Source organism: Pezoporus wallicus, unplaced genomic scaffold, assembly GCF_028554395.1.
Source record: "Pezoporus wallicus isolate ANWC-B61680 ecotype Strahan unplaced genomic scaffold, APGP_CSIRO_Pwel_v1 contig_8374, whole genome shotgun sequence".
NCBI classification, from domain to species: domain Eukaryota; kingdom Metazoa; phylum Chordata; class Aves; order Psittaciformes; family Psittacidae; genus Pezoporus; species Pezoporus wallicus.
Window position 1 is genome coordinate 1 of NW_026640731.1, and position 17,345 is coordinate 17,345.

A 17,345-nucleotide genomic window follows, 5' to 3' on the forward strand; every position below is an offset into this window, starting at 1 on the left:
AGTTTCATGATGCGTAGAGGAGACCCTGCCTTTGAACATCCAGCCCAGCACGGGCAACAGGGGTGCCAGGAGGAGCTGTGCTTCAGTGCCAATCACTTCCGAAGCAGCTCAAACCCCTTCATAGGCTGCCAATATCTCTTTCTCAGTTGGGGTATAGCTGGCCTCAGATCCTTTGTCTCCCCGACTCCAAAAGCCGAGGGGTCGACCTCGAGTCTCCCCTGGAGCTTTCTGCCAGAGGCTCCAGGTAGGACCGATCTCCCCAGCTGCAGTGTAGAGTACATTTTTTACATCTGGCCCGATCCGGACAGCTCCAAGGGCTACTGCATGAACTGTCTCGCATTTAATTTGCTCAAAGGCTTGCTGTTGCTCAGGGCCCCATTTAAAATCATTCTTCTTCCGGGTCACATGATAGAGAGGGTTTACAATCGAACTGTAATTTGGGATGTGCATTCTCCAGAACCCCACAGCACCCAAGAAAGCTTGCTTTTCTTTCTTATTAGCCGGTGGAGACATTGCTGTTATCGTGTTGATCACATCTGTGGGGATCTGTCTACGTCCATCTTGCCATTTTAGTCCCAAAGTAGCTGGTGGTCCCAGAGCAGCCTGGAGCATCTCTATACAGCTCCATACAGCTCTGGGCAGCTCTGCTGGGCCCTATAGGGCCCTATAGAGTGCTGTGTGGGGTGACAGGAGGAGGTGGGGCTGCGGGAGCGAAGTGGAGCCCTGGCCCGGGACCTGCAGGAGGCTCAAGCACAGCGTGATGCTCTCGACAGCCAACTCCAGGTAGGGCTGGGGTCCCTATGGACAATTTGGGGTCCCTGGGGGGTGGTTTTGGGTCTTTATGGCTTGGTTTGGAGCACACAGTGGATACACATGCGTAATAGCTGCACGTGCATGTATGTATATGTACACATATGTATGTGTATGTTCATGTATGTATGCGTATATGTAGATATGGACATGAAGGTAAATGCACGTGTATGTAGGTGTAGCCGTGTACACAGATGTACATGTGTGTATATGTAGGTGTAGGTATGTACACGAATGTACATGTATGTGTATGTACATGAATGTACACATATGTAGGCGTAGATATGTACATGAACATACACGTATGGACACATGTGTCCTGCAGGCGTGTGTGGAGGAGCGGGAGGGGCTGCGGCAGCGCCTGAGTGAGGCTGAGGCCGCCTGGGAGGAGAGTGAGCGGCGGCGGCAGCAGACGCAGGTCAGGGACTGCCCCCCCCCCCCCGTGTCCCCCTGTTCCCTCTGCCCCTCCCATTCCAGGTGCCCATCCTGGCCCCACTGCCCTGTTCCCACAGGAGCAGCTCGAGCAGCGGGAGCAAGAGCAGGCAGCAGCCAAGCAGCACCGGGTTGAGCTGGAGGTGACGGGGGGGGGCTATAGGGAGCCCACCAGAGGGGCTCTGGGTACCCTTCTAGAGCTGTGCAATGTGCACATCATTGCAGTGACCACGGGGTGCTGCAGAGATCATCAGGTTCCCTATGCCTCCAGAAAGTCCTTTGGGTTCTGTAGGGGACAGAGGGATGTAGGGGTCTCCTTGTGGCTGTCTCAAAGCTAAAGGTGCTGTTATGTATTGTGTGTGGGGCAGGGTGGGTGTGGGGCACCTATAGGGCCCATAGGGTCAATTGTGGAGGGCATAGCTGATGTAGGGACCCTGTAATGCTGCAGGATCCTATCGACTTGTATCAGTCTTAGGGTGTTGTATGGCACCTCGAGGTCTAAGGGAGCACAATGGGGATGTTCTGCGGCCTCCACCCTCTCTGCTATGGCTTGTAGAGTCTTATAGAGCCTGTAGGTGCCACAGTGACACCCCCCTCATCCCCAGGGCCGTGTGGGGGAGCTGCAGGTGGCACTGGGGAATGCTGAGCGGCAACGGGAGCTGCAGGAGGCCGAGGGCCAAGCGCTGCGCCAGGTACCCCAAAGCCCCCCAGTGACCTTTCAGCACCCCCAGTAACGCTCTCTGGGGCCCCCTAACTTCCCCTGACCATCTTTATTCCCCCTAGGAGCTGAAGGACGTTCAGGATGGGCAGCGCATCCTGGAGAAGAAGGGCAGTGCCGCGGTGAGGGACCCCCAAAGGATGGGGACAATCAGAGTCCAGGCTCCTACAACTGGGCCCTGACCCCTCTGTGTCCTCCCCCTTGTCCCCAGCTGAAGGACCTGAAGCGGCAGCTGCAGCTGGAGCGGCGCCGGGCCGACCGCTTGCAGGAGCGGCTGCAGGAGCTGTTGGCACCCACCCGCACCCGCTCTGGTCTGATGGGTGCTGGGTGCTGGGGGGGGGGCTGTGGAAGGGTGGGGGGTCCTGGATGCCTGGAGCCCCCGTGCAGATGCTGTCCTGTGTCCATAGGTTAGGGGCTGCAATGGGGTGGGAGGTGATTGGGTGCAGGGGGGTCTGTGGCTGAATGTACAGGGAGGCTGACAAGTCTGGGGGGTGGGGGGGTGTCTGCACCCCTGGGAGCTCTGGTGGCCCCAGAGCAGGAGTGGTGTGTGGGGGGATGTGGCCTCTCTGGACACCACTGTTTCCTCTCCCCAGGGCTGGAGGAGCTGGGGCTGGAGGGGGGGTCCCCGGGGCGGGGACCGGGGGGGGACAGCAGCAGCCTGAGCTCCCTGGGACGCGATGGCTCCGCCCCCGGTAGCACGAAGGTGGGCGGGGCCTAATGTTCGGGGGCGTGGCTTTGGAGGGGTGTGGCTTGGGGGTGGGAGTTCGGGGCGTGGCTTTAAAGGGGCTGTGGGTTTGGGGGCGTGGCTTCTGGGAAGGGGGTGACCATTTGGGGACGTGGTTTTGGAGGGGCGTGGCTTTAGGGGGTGCCTTTGCATGTGGTGGGTGGGTGAGAGCGGGGTTGTGTTTCTGGGAGAGGGGGGTTCTCTGTGGCCTTGCCTTGGGTGCTGCCTCCCCAGAACTTCACCCCCCCCCCCCCGCTGACCCTTTTCCCCTGCAGTCGGGCTCCGGGAGCCCTGGGGGTGGCAGTGGTGGAGGGGGGGTTCCCAGCGGTGGGGGCCTGTCCCCTGCGGAGGTGGCGGAGCTGTTCCAGCGCCTGGCCCAGAGCCAGCAGGAGCGCTGGCTGCTGGAGGAGAAGGTACTGGGGGCAGAAATGGGAGGGGTTGGGGGAGTACCGGGGGGTTTGTGTGTCATGGAGCCCTTCTCCTGCCCCCCCCCCTTCCCCCCCCCCCAGGTCCGTCACTTGGAAGTGAGCAGCGCCTCCATGGCGGAGGATCTGTGCCGCAAGAGCGCCATCATCCAAAGCTTCGTGCGTGATAGCCGCCTGGGTGAGCCTTGGGATCCCTGTGTCCCCCTTCCTGCTGCCCCCACCCTCCTCTGCTCCTATATCCCTACGTATGTTACTATCTCCCTATCTCACTATTCCCGTATCCCCCTATGTCCCCATCTCTCTGTCCCTCTGTATCCGCATGTCCATACCCCTCTGTGTTCCCATCTCCATATCCCTCTACACGTCTACTCCCTGTCTCCCTGCGCCCCTATTGTCCCTATCTCACTACACACCTGTCTTCCTTTTGTCCTATGGCCCTATCCCCTATGCTCTTATTTTCCTAGCCCCGTGTTCCCATCTCCCTCTCTCCCTATGCCCCCATCCTCCTATTCCCCTGTAGCCCCCTATCCCCTCTATGCCCCCATCCCCACTTCCTCCTGTTCCTATGGCTGAGCCTGCCCCCTGTGCCCCGCAGAGGCGGCAGGGCCCGCGGGGCCGGCCCGCCGTGGCGCGGGGCCGGGCGAGGAGGGGCTGCGGGAGATGAACAAGAAGCTGCAGAACATGCTGGAGGAGCAGCTCACCAAGAACCTGCACCTCGGGCAGGTGGGCGGGGCCGAGGCGCGGAGGGGGCGTGGCTCGGGAAAGGGCTGTGGCCTCTGACTCTGCTCCCCCGCAGGACCTGGAGGCGCTGTCGCAGGAGCTGGCCCGGCTCAGCAAGGAGCGAGCGGCCCCCCCCTGAGGACCAGGGCCTCTGCTGCAGGCTGCGCCCCGAACCACACCCTCCCCCCTCCGTGGGCGCGGGCCGGCCGGCGGGGGCGCTGTCGCTTTACCGAGATGTAGCCCCTTTAAGGAGGGGTGGCCCCATCGGTGGCGTTGCCGTTTTAATGGGGACGGGGGCCCGCATGCGTCCCCCCCCTTCCCCCCCTCAATAAACCCGCTTCAGCCGCTGCGTCTTGCGTCATCGCCTCTGTGGAGTGTACGTGGGGTGGGTCACATCACGCCCCGCCTCCTACGACGTCACGACTGCGCGCTGACCCGGATGTTGTTGCGGCCGCAGGATGGGGACGATCGTGCCGCTGCTCGGGATCGTCCCCGCACCGAGCGGCGCGCGGCGTGACGTCAGCACGGTGATGTAACAACCCGCTTTTCCCTCCAGTCCCACCTTCACCCGCACTGTCCGGTAGCGGCGCGACCCTCGCCCCCGGCCTCCCCTCCCGCTGCCTTCCCCGGGTCCGCTCCTGCGTCTGCGTCCCGAAATCCATTCCCCCCCCCCCCGCAATGGCGGCTCCGGGGGGCGGGGCCGCGTTGGAGGAGGAGTGCGAGGTGGTCCGCGTGCGCGTCAAGGTGAGGGGCGTGGCCTCATGGGGTGGGAAGAGCTAATTCACAGGGCGTGGCCTCGGGGAGTGGGCGTGGCGTCACATGGCGGGCGGAGCTAAATCACCTAGGCGTGGCCAACAAGGGGCGGGCCAACGAGAGGGTGTGCTTTGAGGCACTGTTGCCGTGGCGAGGAGACGCGGCCGCCGTGTTGGGCCCGCTCAGAGCCGGGTTTGTGGGGGGGTTCTCCGGGGCTCGTCCCCGGTGCCCCCCCGGTTACTGCCGCCCTGCCGCAGAAGAGCGAGGGCTTGCAGCCGCCCGAGTTTCGCTCCTTCGCCGTGGACCCGCAGATCACATCCCTGGACGTGCTGCAGCACATCCTGGCCCGTGCCTTCGACCTGCAGGGGTGAGCCCGGCGCCCCTCTCCCGCCGCTGCCTGAGCCCCGGGGGGGGGGTGGTCCCAGTCACTGAACCCGTCTCGGGTCCCCCCTGCCGCAGGAAGAAGAGCTTCTCCATCAGCTTCGCCGCTCGTGACCCGCATGGCCAGGAGAGCTTCGTGCCGCTGCTGAGCGATGGGGACCTGGCGGCTGCCTTCGCCTGTGCCCGGCCCGCGCTGCGCCTGCGCCTCGACGTGCGGCCCCCAGCTGAGAGTGAGGGGGGAGGATCGGGGGGGGGATCAGAGGGAAAAGACAGCCTGGTCCCCAGTGAGGCCCCCATCTCCCTATTGCCCTATACTCCCATCTCTCTATTCCATTACATTCCCATCTCTGTGCTTCTCTCCCACTATTCCCCCATGTTCCTATCCCCCTAGACTTCTATCTCCCTGTGCCGGTTAATGCCCCCATCCCCCCTTTTCTCCTGTTTCTCTCCTCCTGAGGGGGAACATCCATAAAGGGTGCCCATGGGTGGGTGTCAGGAAGGCGACCCTGGTGCCTGGGTGCCCAGTGGAATGACCCCAACCTGTGGGTGCTGCAGGCCCGCTGCTGGAGGACTGGGACATCATCAGCCCGCGGGAGGTGGCAGCAGTGGAGCCGCTCCCTGAGCGCCGCTCGCTGCTGGCTGCAGCTCTGCCCTTCACCCAGGCCCTGCTGGCACAGGTGAGTGGGGCTTAGGGTGTCCCCCCTATTCCCAGTGCTCTCAGTCCCCTCCCCATGCTCCCAGTCCCCTCCTGGCTCCATCCCGGACACATTCCACGCAGGTTGGCCGGACGCTGGCCCGGGCACAGGCTGCCCTGGCATGGCCTGAGGGGTCCCCCCCCTCACCCCCACTGCCGCCCCCCCCCTGCACCCCACTGAGCGATGCCGACCTCCGCACATACCTGGGCCCTGGCGGGCGGCTGCTGCGGCCCCATGACCTGCGGCTCCACGTCTACCACGGTGGTGTTGAGCCCGGCCTGCGCAAGGTGTGTACTCCCTATGTCTCCCCTCTCTCCACCCTGGGTGATGTGTGTCACATCCAGCTGGGAGCTCAGCTCTTTCTGGGTGGCTTCCTGCTATTTCTGTACTGGGCATGAGGTGCTGTGCAGGTCATGCCTCTGCTCCTTCCTGCCTTCTGAAGGGGCTCTAAGGGTGCTGGAGAGGGACATTCACCAGGGGCTGCAGCAGTAGGGCAAGCGGGGTTGCGTTCAGACTGGAACAGGGCACGTTCAGGTTGGATCTAAGGAAGTTCCTCCCTGTGCAGGTGGTGGGACAGTGGAATGGGTTGTCCAAAGAGGAAAACAATCCATCCCTGCAGCATGTTCAAGCCCAGCTTTGACGGGGCTCATGCACCACCCTATCGATGTGTCCCTGCCCATCCAACCGCTTTGTTCAACCCTTCCCCACCCGCCCCACCCCACAGCACCCTGACCCTGTGCCTTTCCTGCTGCAGGTGGTGTGGCGCTACCTGCTCAATGTCTTCCCGCCGGGGCTCTCAGGGCAGGAGCGCTTGGCTCACCTGCGCCGCAAGGCGGGTGAGTACGCGGCACTGAAGGAGGTGCTGGCGGCACGGGCGGCCCCTGGCGAGCTGGCGCTCGTGGCGGCCGCCGTGCGCAAGGACGTGGTGCGCACTGACCGCGGGCACCCCTACTTCGGCGGCCCCGAGGAGGGGCACCCGCACTTGGCTGCGCTGCAGGCGCTGCTCACCACCTTCGCGCTGGGCCACCCGCGCCTCTCCTACTGCCAGGGCATGTCGGACGTGGCGGCGCCGCTCTTGGCCGTGCTGGATGATGAAGCTCAAGCTTTCCTCTGCTTCTGCTCCCTCATGCGCCGCCTTGGACCCCGCTTCCGGCCCGGTGGCCGGGGCCTGGCCCGTGCCTTTGCCCACCTCCGGCGCCTCCTGCGCCGTGCAGACCCCCCATTCTGGGCCTTCCTGGCTGCCCGTGGCGCCCACGACCTCCTCTTTTGCTATCGCTGGCTCCTGCTGGAGCTCAAGCGTGAGTTTGCCTTTGAGGATGCCCTCAGGGTGCTGGAGATCACTTGGAGCTCACTGCCACCTGCCCCACCACCCCCCCCCGGTGGGGTTCCCCTCCTTGGGGCTCCCCTGGGCCCACGCCGGGCTTGCCGGGGGCTGCAGGAGCGGCGCGGGCTGAGGCCACGGCCCCCCCGGCGCCTCCGCCGGCAGCAGCAGCGCATGGGGGCTGCTGTGGATGGGCAGGAGGGCTCCAGTGATGGGTCCAAGGTCTCTGTGGGTGGCGCAGAGGCTCCCAAGAGGTTTGGGGATGAGCAAGACACACCAAGGAGCTCCAGGGGTGTCCCAGAGGGGCTTGGGAGCTCCAGGGTTATCCAGAGCTGTGGGGATGAGCAAGAGGGGCTCCAGAGCTCCAACATCATCAAGGGTGGTTCTGGGGGCAGCTGCGAGAAGCCTGAGGTCTTTGGGGGTGGCCAAGCTTGTCCTGACCAAAAGGGCTGGGAGATCTCCCAGGATGTCCATGGCAATAACAAGGGTTTTGTGGAGGTCCTGGGTGATGCCAATGCCCCCAGGGGTCTCCAAGAGCATCCCAAAGCCTCCAGTGATGGTGGCCAAGATGCCGGTGGCCTCAGGGACACGGGAGAAGGCCAAGAGCCAGGTGTCTCCAAGCAGACCCATGGAGCTCACCATGTCTCCAAGAAGCCACGTGGAGATCGGGATGCCCTGGAGAAGTCCGTCCATGACCACAGTGCTTCCAAGACGATCCGTGAAAACCCCTATGTGCCCAAAGACATCAGAGGAGACCCTGAGCTCCTCCATGTGCTTGGTGACACCCTCAAGGAGGTCAGTGGCAACTACTCCTGCTCCCCTGGACAGGTTGGTAAAGGTCCCAGTGAGGTTGATGGGGACCCCAGAGAGGTTGATGTAGATCCCATAGAGGTACATGAGGACCCCATAGAGGTACATGAGGATCCGATAGAGTTATGTGAAGCCCCCATAGAGGTACAGGAGTACCCCACAGAGTTACATGAGGCCCCCAGTGCGGGCAGCACCCCTGCTGAGGACCCCTGGGGTGGTGCTTGGCCTTGGGAAGCCTCAAGTTCCTCTTCCTCTTCCTCCTCCTCTTCCTCCTCAGAGGACGAGGTCGGGGTGGAGGACGATGGGGCCCCACTGCCGCCGCCAGAAGAGCTGGGCCAGGGGAACCCCTTCCTGCTCTTCCTGTGCCTGGCCATGCTGCTGGAGCAGCGGGAGGTGGTGATGGCACGCGCCGGGGACTACAACGAGGTGGCCATGCACTTTGACCGCCTGGTGCGGCGCCACCACCTGCCCCGCGTCCTGCACCGTGCCAAGGGGCTCTTCGCGCGCTACCTGGAGGGCTGGGGGGGCACGCCCCCGGGGGGGCATGGCACAGGGTAAATGGAGGGGGAGAGGTATGGGGGGGGGTCAAAAGGGGAATGGGGGGGAATGGGGGAATGCCGTGAGTGATGTGTGGGGGTTGTGGGGTGTCATGGGGAGCCATAGGGCAACGTGGGGACCCCCTGGACAGCACATGGGGACCCATAGGATAACGTGGGGGCACCATGGGGAGCCATAGGGCAACGTAGGGACCCCCTGGATAGCACATGGGGACCCATAGGATAACATGGGGGCACCATGGAGAGCCATAGGGCAATGTGGGGACCCCCTGAACAGCACATGGGGACCCATAGGATAACGTGGGGGCACCATGGGGACCCATAGGGCAAGGGGGGGATCCCATGGACAGCACAGGGGGACCTGTTGGTCCTCTTTGGGGACTCCCAGACCACTGTGGAGATTTCCAGGTCAACACGGGGACCTGTAGGCCCATATGCGGGGCCCCATTGACCCCCTATAGGGGACCTATAAGGAACAAATGGACCCCTTGGAGGCACCCCAGTATGGACCAGTATGAACCACTACATCCCAGCTGGGAACTCCTGGATCTGCATTGCCTTGGGCCAGACCGGTATGGACCATCATGGACCAGGACAGGTCTGGGTTGGACCAGTACAACTCCATCAACTGGAATTGCTGGTTCGACATTGCCTTCAACACTCCCAGTATGGACCAGTAAGGACCAGCATGGCAGCCCAGTGGGAGTTCTTCACCCATGTGGCCTTGTGTCCTCCCACTATAGAACAGTATGGACCAGTGGGGGGCACTGACTGAGATCTAATGCGCATATGGCTTCTTCCAGTATGGACCAATGCAGCCCAGATCCTGCCGCCTGCCCTGGGTTCCTTTTACCCCCTCCTTATTTATTGCCTCCTCCTCCGGGGGGGTATTTCAGCATCTGGGATCTGTGGGGTGCTGGAGACTTCAATAAACCTGATGCCTGTGACTAGTGTTTGGGATTCCCAGTATGGGCTGGCGGGGTCCCAGTATGGGCTGGGAAGCGATAGTGGTCTCTGTTGTGGTGTGATAAGAGGGGTGGGATCTTCCGAGTGTTCCCATGTCCCTCCTGGTGTCCCCAGTTTTAGTCCTATCACTGCCTGCATTGGCTGAGGCTGTTCCCAGTTCCCCTCCCATTGCCTCCTGTCAGCCCCCATTGCCTCCTGTCACCCCCCATTGCCCCCCATCATCCCCCATTGCCTCCCACAGTACCCCCCAGTTCTCCCTGCACCCCGGAGGTGACGTCTCTGCCACCTCAGGCCTTTGGATGCTTCCGGGCGGAAGAGGCCTCCGCAGGGACCCAGGCACGGGGGGGGTCCCAGGCACCGGGGTGTCCCAGCGCACCCAGGGATGAGCCAGGGGGGGCCACCGGGCGGGGCCCACGTCCCCTCAGCACTGCTGCAGCCCCAGGAGAACCTGCGGCTGTTTGACTTCCTGGGCAGGAAATGTGTGGTGAGGGGGGAAAGGGCACTGGGGGTTCCCATGGGGCCCATAAGGCATTTAGGGGCCTCCTTGGGGGTCTCATTGGGATAAATGGGGGTCTGGAGGAAGCTGGGGGGGGGGCCTAAAGGAGTGGGGGGTCCCATGGCAGCATTTGGTGGAGGGTTTTGGGGGCACTATAGAGGGGTTTGGGGGGGCAAAGGGTGGCTTTGTGGGCTCTCTGGGGTCTCTCTCTAGAGCTCTCTTGGGCTCTATGGGGGTCTCTGTGGCTCTATTGGTTTCTCTGGGGGCTCTATGGTTCTCTCTGGTGCTCTATAGGGGTCTCTATGGGTCTCTAACGTGCTCTACTGCCTCTATGGGAGCTCTCTGGGGGCTCTATGGTTCTCTCTGGTGCTCTATAGGGGTCTCTATGGGTCTCTAACGTGCTCTACTGCCTCTATGGGAGCTCTCTGGGACTCTCCGGGTGCTCTCTGATGCTCTCTGGGTGCTCTATAGGGGTCTCTATGGATCTCTATGGGGCACTACGGGGTCATGCTGTCCCCGCAGGCGCTGGTGACGGCGGTGGCGCAGCTCATGGTGGCCGAGCCGGGGGGAGTGGGGGGAGGCGCGGGGGCGGCCTGGGCCCGGCGCGGCTCCGGCGCCGTTTGCCTTGTGCGGGACGGGGCCCGGCGCTCCTACTTCATCCGTCTCTACGAGCTGGGCGTGAGTGCAGGGGCCGGGGGGGGCGGCATGGGGTCTCTATGGGGCGCTATGGGAGTCCCGGAGGTCTCTCACACGCGGGGGGGAGGGGGTGGGGGTGCGCTGGTCCAGGAGCGGCTGCGCCGGCGGCAGCAGCGGGCGGGTGAGAGCAGCCCCGTGAGTCCCCCCAGCGCCCCCAGTGCACTGGGGCAGCCCCGCACGCACCCCCGTCCTGTCTCTCCCCAGAGAAGCGGCAGCTCCCGCCTCTGCCACCCCCCGGTGATGGTGAGTCCCCCTGCATTGAGGGAGGCAGAAGTGGAGGGCACAACGGGTCCTGTGGGGTGCAGCACCAACAGCCACCTGTCCTCCCCACAAAGTGTCCTGGGAGCCTGTCCCCCATCCCCATGGCCCCTGGTGATGGCAGCGGTGAGTGTCTGCTCCACAGCAGCATCTTGCAGCCCCACAGCGGGGTCTTGCTGCCCTACAGAGAGTTACTCAGATGTATCGTGTCCTTTGCAGCCCCTCTACTGCTAGCTGTGCCCATCAGCAACCCTGATATCACGGCATTCCGCTACCGGGGGCTGCCCAGCCCCACAGATGGACCCACAGCGAGTCCCACAGCCGGGGAGCAGAAAAAAAGCCGCAAGAAGATCTCCAAGGCCGACATCGGTGCCCCATCCGCCTTCAGGTGGGTCTGGCAATGGGAACGTGAGGGGCTGTATAGGGCAGAGGAGAGACCTCACTGGGAGCGCAGCTGTGGGACAACATCTGTTCATCCTCCATCATCCCAGGCATGTTGGTCACATCGGTTGGGACCCCAGTAACGGCTTTGATGTAGGTGTCTCCTTTGCCTGGTCTTCCCCCGCTTCTGTGGGGCACTGCTGTGGGGCTGACACGAGCTGTGGGGTGCAGGTGGCGGCGCTGGACCCTGCTCTCCAGGCACTCTTCACCCAGGCTGGCATCACTGAGGTGCAATTGGCTGATGCCGAGACCTCCCGCCTCATCCACGACTTCATCACTGAACGGGGTGGGCTGCAGGCAGTGCGGGAGGAGCTGCAGCGCCAGGGTCAGCCCCCCCTCCTCCCGTGCTCATTAACATGCTAATTATGAGACACTAATTAACATCTCTCCCACCCCCCAACAGGTCCCCCTCTCCCACCGAGCCGAGGGGCTGCCCCTCCTCTTCCTCCCTTTCCCCCCGGTCCCTTCCGCAGCTGCACGGGCCCGCTGCCCCCACAGCCAGGGGGGGCCCTGCCGCCCCGCGGTGGCCCCACACTTCCCGCGGTGGCCCCGCCCTCCCGGCCCGTGGCTCCGCCCCCTGGACGTGGCCCCGCCCCCCCGAGGGCCACAGCGGCTCCGCCGCCTCCTCCCCCACCACTTCCGCTGGCCACCTCCGGTGGAGGCCCCGTACCCCCCCCAGGGCGGGGGGCACTGCTGGACCAGATCCGCCAAGGGGTGACACTGAACAAGGTCAGTCTAGGGGTTTTGGGGTGTCCCATGAGTCCCCGGAGCTAGGGCGAGGACAAGGGGTGTGGCATGAGCCCCTGGGGGTGGGGGGATTTAGTGGAGTTTTTGTGCCCCCATGACCCCACCTTACCCCCCTCAGATCCCCGAGTGCCCTGAGAGCAGCAGTGGCAGCGCCAACACTGGGGGGCTGGTGGGGGCCCTCATGGATGTGATGCAGAAGCGCAGCAGAGCCATCCACTCCTCGGGTGAGCTCTCCTGGGGGGGATGACACATACCCCACAGCCCCTGCGCTCCCCCCTCGACACTCCACCTGACCCCCTTTATTCCTGCAGACGAGGGTGAAGAGCTCCAGGAGGAGGATGAAGAAGACGAGTGGGACGACTGAGCACCCCCAGCCCCACCAGGCACAGACTGAACCCCCACCCTGAGGGACCCCTTCCCCCAGTCTCACTTTGGCAGGAGGCCACCATTAAAGGCATCCCTAATCACCCCTAACGAGCGTTAACGATCATCATTGAAGGGATGCCTGTGTGTGGAAAGAAGTGGAATGCCCATGCAAGGAGTGTGCAAGAAGCGTGCAATGGGTGTGCAATGTGTGTCATGGTTTAAGCCCAGCTGGCAATGCTTAAGCCCAGAACAACGCTGCTGCTTGTTCACTCCTGCCCCTTCTTCTGCCCCGCTCCTGGAGGGATGGAGGAGAATGGAAAGAATGTCACTCCCACGGGTTGAGATAAGAACACTCCAGTAACTAAGGTGTAACACAAACACTACTGCTACCACCAGTAATAATAATGATAAGATGAATAACAAGGAAAGAGAATAAAACTGGTCACCACCTGCTGACCGATTCCCAGCCCAAGCTGAGCGGTGATCCAGCCCTTCCGGGTCACTGCCCCCAGTTTATATACTGGTCATGATGTGCTGTGGTATGAAACACCTCTTTGGCTAGTTGGGGTCAAGTGTCCTGTCTCTGCTTCCTCCTGGCTTCCCCTCCTCCCTGACAGAGAACGAGACTCAGAAAGTCCTTGGTCAGAGTACACATTACTGAGCAACAACTGAAAACATTGGCGTTATCAGTGCTGTTCCCAGGTTGAAAGTCAAAACCACAGCATTACACCAGCTAATATGGAGAAAAATGACAGCTACTGCTGAACCCGTAACAGTGCGCAATGAGTGTGCAATTGGTGTAAACAAACAGCAGATATCTGCTGTAGAGCCAGGATAGAAAGCTGCTGCTGGGGATGTTCTGCAGATAGCGAGCTCTGCAGCTGTCTCTCCTCGATTACCCACCTAAATGTCTAACTACATTCAACTTATGCGGCTTACACTCCTGGCCACCATGCAGCGCAGTGAGAAGAGCACGAACGTTTGGCCTCTGCTCCCACAGCCAAAGAGCCAGGAGGGAAAGCTGGTGCTGGGCCTCTTCTGCACACTGTGAGCTTTGCAACGGTGACACACACATTGCTCTCACTCCTTGCTTTCCCACCAGACCACCATATCTCCACTTATGCCACTGTTAGCGTCGAGACAAACACATAACCACCCGGATGGTTATATGAGGTGCTTTATTGAGGCACCGGGAACCAGGGGTACGCACCCAAATCTGGTTCCGACTCCCATCACATCGCGTTCGCAATTTATACACTAAAAATTTCGTAACTAATACATATTCAACACAGATTACATCATTGACTAATACATATGCATCAAGGATTGCTACATCAGTCTATTACGACATCAGCCTCCTTTGCGCTTGCGCAGCCCCCTCTGGTGGTCGCCCTGATGAAGTAAGGGGTCTTCCTCAGATGAAGTAAGAAGTCTTCCTCAGGTTGTCCTCTTCACCTTTTCTCTACTTGGCTAGGTCCCAGTCGTCTTGTGGACGTTAGCATTCTCTTATCTTCACCAGGATGATTCTGGTATGCCCTTTTTGGCTATCTTAAACTTAGGTTCTGCTTGGGTAGAGTCTTACAATACATGCACCCATACTCCCCTCACCATATGCAGTTATGTTAACTCTTGCTACCAAGACTATCATTGTAACATTTAGTTACAGAGTAACTATGATACAAAACGGCAAAGTTACAACGTCTTCTAATATACAAAGCCTCACTATTGATTTATAAATTTCTCAAATATAATCATTTTATTATTTTATGTGATTATTTTATTGTAAAAACTTCACCCTCTCTAACATTTCCCCCCCTTTGAAAATACTTCATTTAACTTAAGCAAGTATTTTCATTCTCTTAGGTAGCTGTCTCCTGATAGGTAGATGGAGGTGTGGGGTACTTTGGGTGTTCCCTAGTTAGTGCTCCTATGATTCGATGAGTCCATGCACTGTTGTGAGTCATTTCCCTTCAGATATAAAAATACATCAGATATGTTATAAAAAACACAATTAATATTACAATTGCAGTTTGTATGAGGGAACGAACCCATCCAGTAAGGTGAAAACCCAGACTGTTAAATATTGTCCCTAGCCAATCTTGTTCAGCATTTTCTTTTTCTTTTTCTATCTCACGTTCAATGTTGGTTAGTTGGGAAATGTCATGTTCTATATCTGCAGTCACATTAGGAATGTGAATACAGCAATGATCCACTCTGTCCTTTAAATATCCACAGACACCATGTTCCTTAAGTAACAACATGTCTAATGCCATTCTGTTCTGCAAAGTCATTCTAGTTGTTGCCTGTAATTGCAAATTTACATCTTTGAATCCTTTCTTTGTTATTCTGGCTAACCTTTTTGTTTGGCCAATCAGACTGTCAATCATCTCTCTATTTCGATATGCTGCTACTTGGGCAAATAGGGATTCAAAAGCCTATCCTATTTTAACTCCTGTAGAGGGCTCCTGCCAAGTGTCTTTCATCATCACTGTTGTTATCACCTATATCTCTTTTTGTTCGAATCTGCAGGGTTTCTAATCTGCCTTTGAATGGTGACCTCTTCCAAATTGGACAAAGAGTTGGTAATCCTAAGGTGATTTCTTTAGCTGGACTGTCCACGGATAAGTGGGTAGTCCAAGTTCCATCACTTGCTGCCCAAACAAAATGTCCCATGCATTGTAGAATATTTACAGTCTACATTGTCAATTGGGACCTGTATCACTTTTCCTCCAATTCTCAGTCCTCGACATGCACATCCTGCCATTAAAGCAACTTTAACTGGAGGTATTGTGATTTCCTCGGGGTCAGAGTCGCAATCTAAAATTTTGGTACAATTCCACCAAGGAACATTTTTGATAACATCTCGACTAACTCTGTTTATGGACAGCAAATTATTGATGTTTATGTTTCCTGTTACATTTTGCTTTCCTGTCCATCTAAGGCACCAAAATGTGTTTCCAATATATTGAAATTTCTGCAAAATGCTCATTGACCAAGCCGTGTCCCAGTTTTCTTTTAAACCATTTGTTTTTTCACATTCCCATACTTTTTCTTGTTTGTTTATCTTCTTCCCTTTATTATAGACACACTTTCCCCACTCATCTCTTATAGAGTTAAACTGAGCATTTTGGTACTTTCCACATACTGATTTTAATATCAAAATTGCAGGATCCCCAAAGACACCTTCTTCCTGATATTCTATCACTGTTATATTTCTTGTTACCTCTTTTTCCTGACAAGTGATTGTTCCGTTAATTTCTGAAAGTGAAAACGGTATTACTCCCCATTCAATCGGTTCTCCAGCTGCTTTGGGTATCGGCAAACATGCTGTTATTCTACTTGTGTTTTTCATTTTTACGAAATCTGTAATCAGACCTACCATTTCTTCAGCATTTCAGTGGTATGATTGGATTATCTGTGTGGAATTCACTGATCTTTTAGTTCTTTTTCCCATAACTTCGATTTCGCTGTGGCTAATTGCAGATTCAGTCCTACAGAACCGTTTACCTTTATAAGCGTTGGTCCCATCAGAATGGTTTCCGTGAACTTGCAGGTCAGAATGGCATCTTGTTTTAAGTTTTGTCAAACCATTTTTCTGAGAAATTCCTAGGATAGGACTAAATGTCAATTGTGTTAATGACCAAATGACAATCAAAATTTTGTAACAAAACCCAGACATCTTATTTACATTTCAGCTTCAGTTTCGTAGGGCCTAGTATCTGTGTTTCCCAGACTTTTGGAACTCTTTTTACCCGTGTATACTGTATCCAAGAATCCACCCCTTCTAACTTTACTGCAGTGAACGTTGTTAATAGTACTTGATGAGGTCCGTCCCACCTTTCTTTTAATGGTTCCTCATTCCAATTTTGGATGTATACTTGATCTCCTGGCTGAATGTCATGTACTGGATTTTCCAAGGACAATGGCCTGTTCCACACCAGGGTGCTTCTCAGTCTGGTTAGGGTTTTACCTAGAGATAGCACATAATTGTAAACATCCTGATTCTCTTTAATGTGGGTATTGGGATTAGGTTCTGGTGCCTCATATGGTTTTCCATAGAGGATTTCATAGGGGCTTATTGACATTCCACTTCTAGGTTTTATTCTGATTCGCAACAAGGCTATGGGCAGTGCCTGTGGCCACTTTATTTTGGCCTCTTGGCATATTTTACTGATTTGCCTTTTTATTGTCTGATTCATCTTTTCCACCTGCCCACTAGATTAAGGTCTCCAGGGAGTATGTAGATTCCATGATATTCCTAACAGTTTACTTATCTCCTGTACTATTGTTGCGATAAAGTGTGGGCCTCTGTCTGATGATATTCCTAAAGGAACACCAAATCATGGAATAATTTCTCTGAGCAACCACTTTACTATCTCTTTTGCCTGATTGGTGCGACAGGGAAGGGCCTCCGGCCATCCAGAAAAGGTGTCAACCCCTACTAATAAGTATTTGTACCCTTGTGTCTTTGGTAATTCCACAAAATCAATTTGCCAATAATCTCTTGGTTTCATCCCTACTCTGATCCTTCCCATTTCAACTTGTTTCCTTACTAGTGGGTTATTTTTTCAAACAAATTTCACATTTTGACCCTACTGATTTTGCCATGGTTAACATCTGTGTGGAAATTATTCCTCGCTTTAAATAAGTCACCAATGCTTCTGCACCCCAATGACATTTCTGATGTTTGATCTGTAGAATTTTTCGCATTATAGCTGGTGGCACTATTATTTGTCCAGTTACTGTTGTATACCATCCTTCAGAATTCTTTTGAGCCTTTAACAGTCCTGCCAATCTCTCATCTTCCTTTGAATAGTTTGGATCTTGTGAGAGATAGGTACAGAGTGGGCTTACCTTGAGAGGTATCAGTGCCATCATATTCCATACCTTCCGGGCCACCTGTCGAGCTGTCCGGTCTGCCAATGTATTTCCTTCAGATATCTTTGAAGTTCCTCCTTGATGCGCTTTGCAATGCATGATGGCCACCTGTTTAGGCTTTTGCACAACAATTATTAATTCCAAAATTTCT

General features: G+C 57.2%; 3 protein-coding genes across 3 annotated transcripts; all 3 read left to right on the forward strand.

Moving 5' to 3' along the window:
• Positions 1 to 690: 690 nt before the first annotated feature.
• Positions 691 to 3,968, forward strand: LOC130605077 (GRIP1-associated protein 1-like; the record flags this gene model as incomplete). Its single annotated transcript, XM_057420228.1, has 11 exons — positions 691 to 783; positions 1,136 to 1,228; positions 1,323 to 1,385; positions 1,848 to 1,934; positions 2,026 to 2,082; positions 2,172 to 2,271; positions 2,554 to 2,663; positions 2,960 to 3,097; positions 3,194 to 3,287; positions 3,705 to 3,832; positions 3,906 to 3,968. Coding segments are annotated over 11 exons (1,026 nt in total), but the record flags the coding sequence as incomplete, so codon positions are not given.
• A 525-nt stretch (positions 3,969 to 4,493) lies between these two features.
• TBC1D25 (TBC1 domain family member 25) lies at positions 4,494 to 8,351 on the forward strand. The gene is made up of 7 exons (XM_057420230.1): positions 4,494 to 4,573; positions 4,840 to 4,949; positions 5,042 to 5,193; positions 5,519 to 5,640; positions 5,742 to 5,945; positions 6,413 to 7,870; positions 7,955 to 8,351. The coding sequence occupies exons 1-7, from the start codon at positions 4,508 to 4,510 to the stop codon at positions 8,345 to 8,347; spliced, it is 2,505 nt and encodes an 834-aa protein (XP_057276213.1). The 5' UTR covers positions 4,494 to 4,507; the 3' UTR covers positions 8,348 to 8,351.
• A 579-nt stretch (positions 8,352 to 8,930) lies between these two features.
• On the forward strand, positions 8,931 to 12,424 carry LOC130605078 (actin nucleation-promoting factor WAS-like). Its single transcript, XM_057420229.1, has 8 exons — positions 8,931 to 9,012; positions 10,331 to 10,486; positions 10,982 to 11,150; positions 11,254 to 11,296; positions 11,375 to 11,528; positions 11,607 to 11,932; positions 12,069 to 12,174; positions 12,262 to 12,424. The coding sequence occupies exons 1-8, from the start codon at positions 8,931 to 8,933 to the stop codon at positions 12,312 to 12,314; spliced, it is 1,089 nt and encodes a 362-aa protein (XP_057276212.1). The 3' UTR covers positions 12,315 to 12,424.
• Positions 12,425 to 17,345: the final 4,921 nt, after the last annotated feature.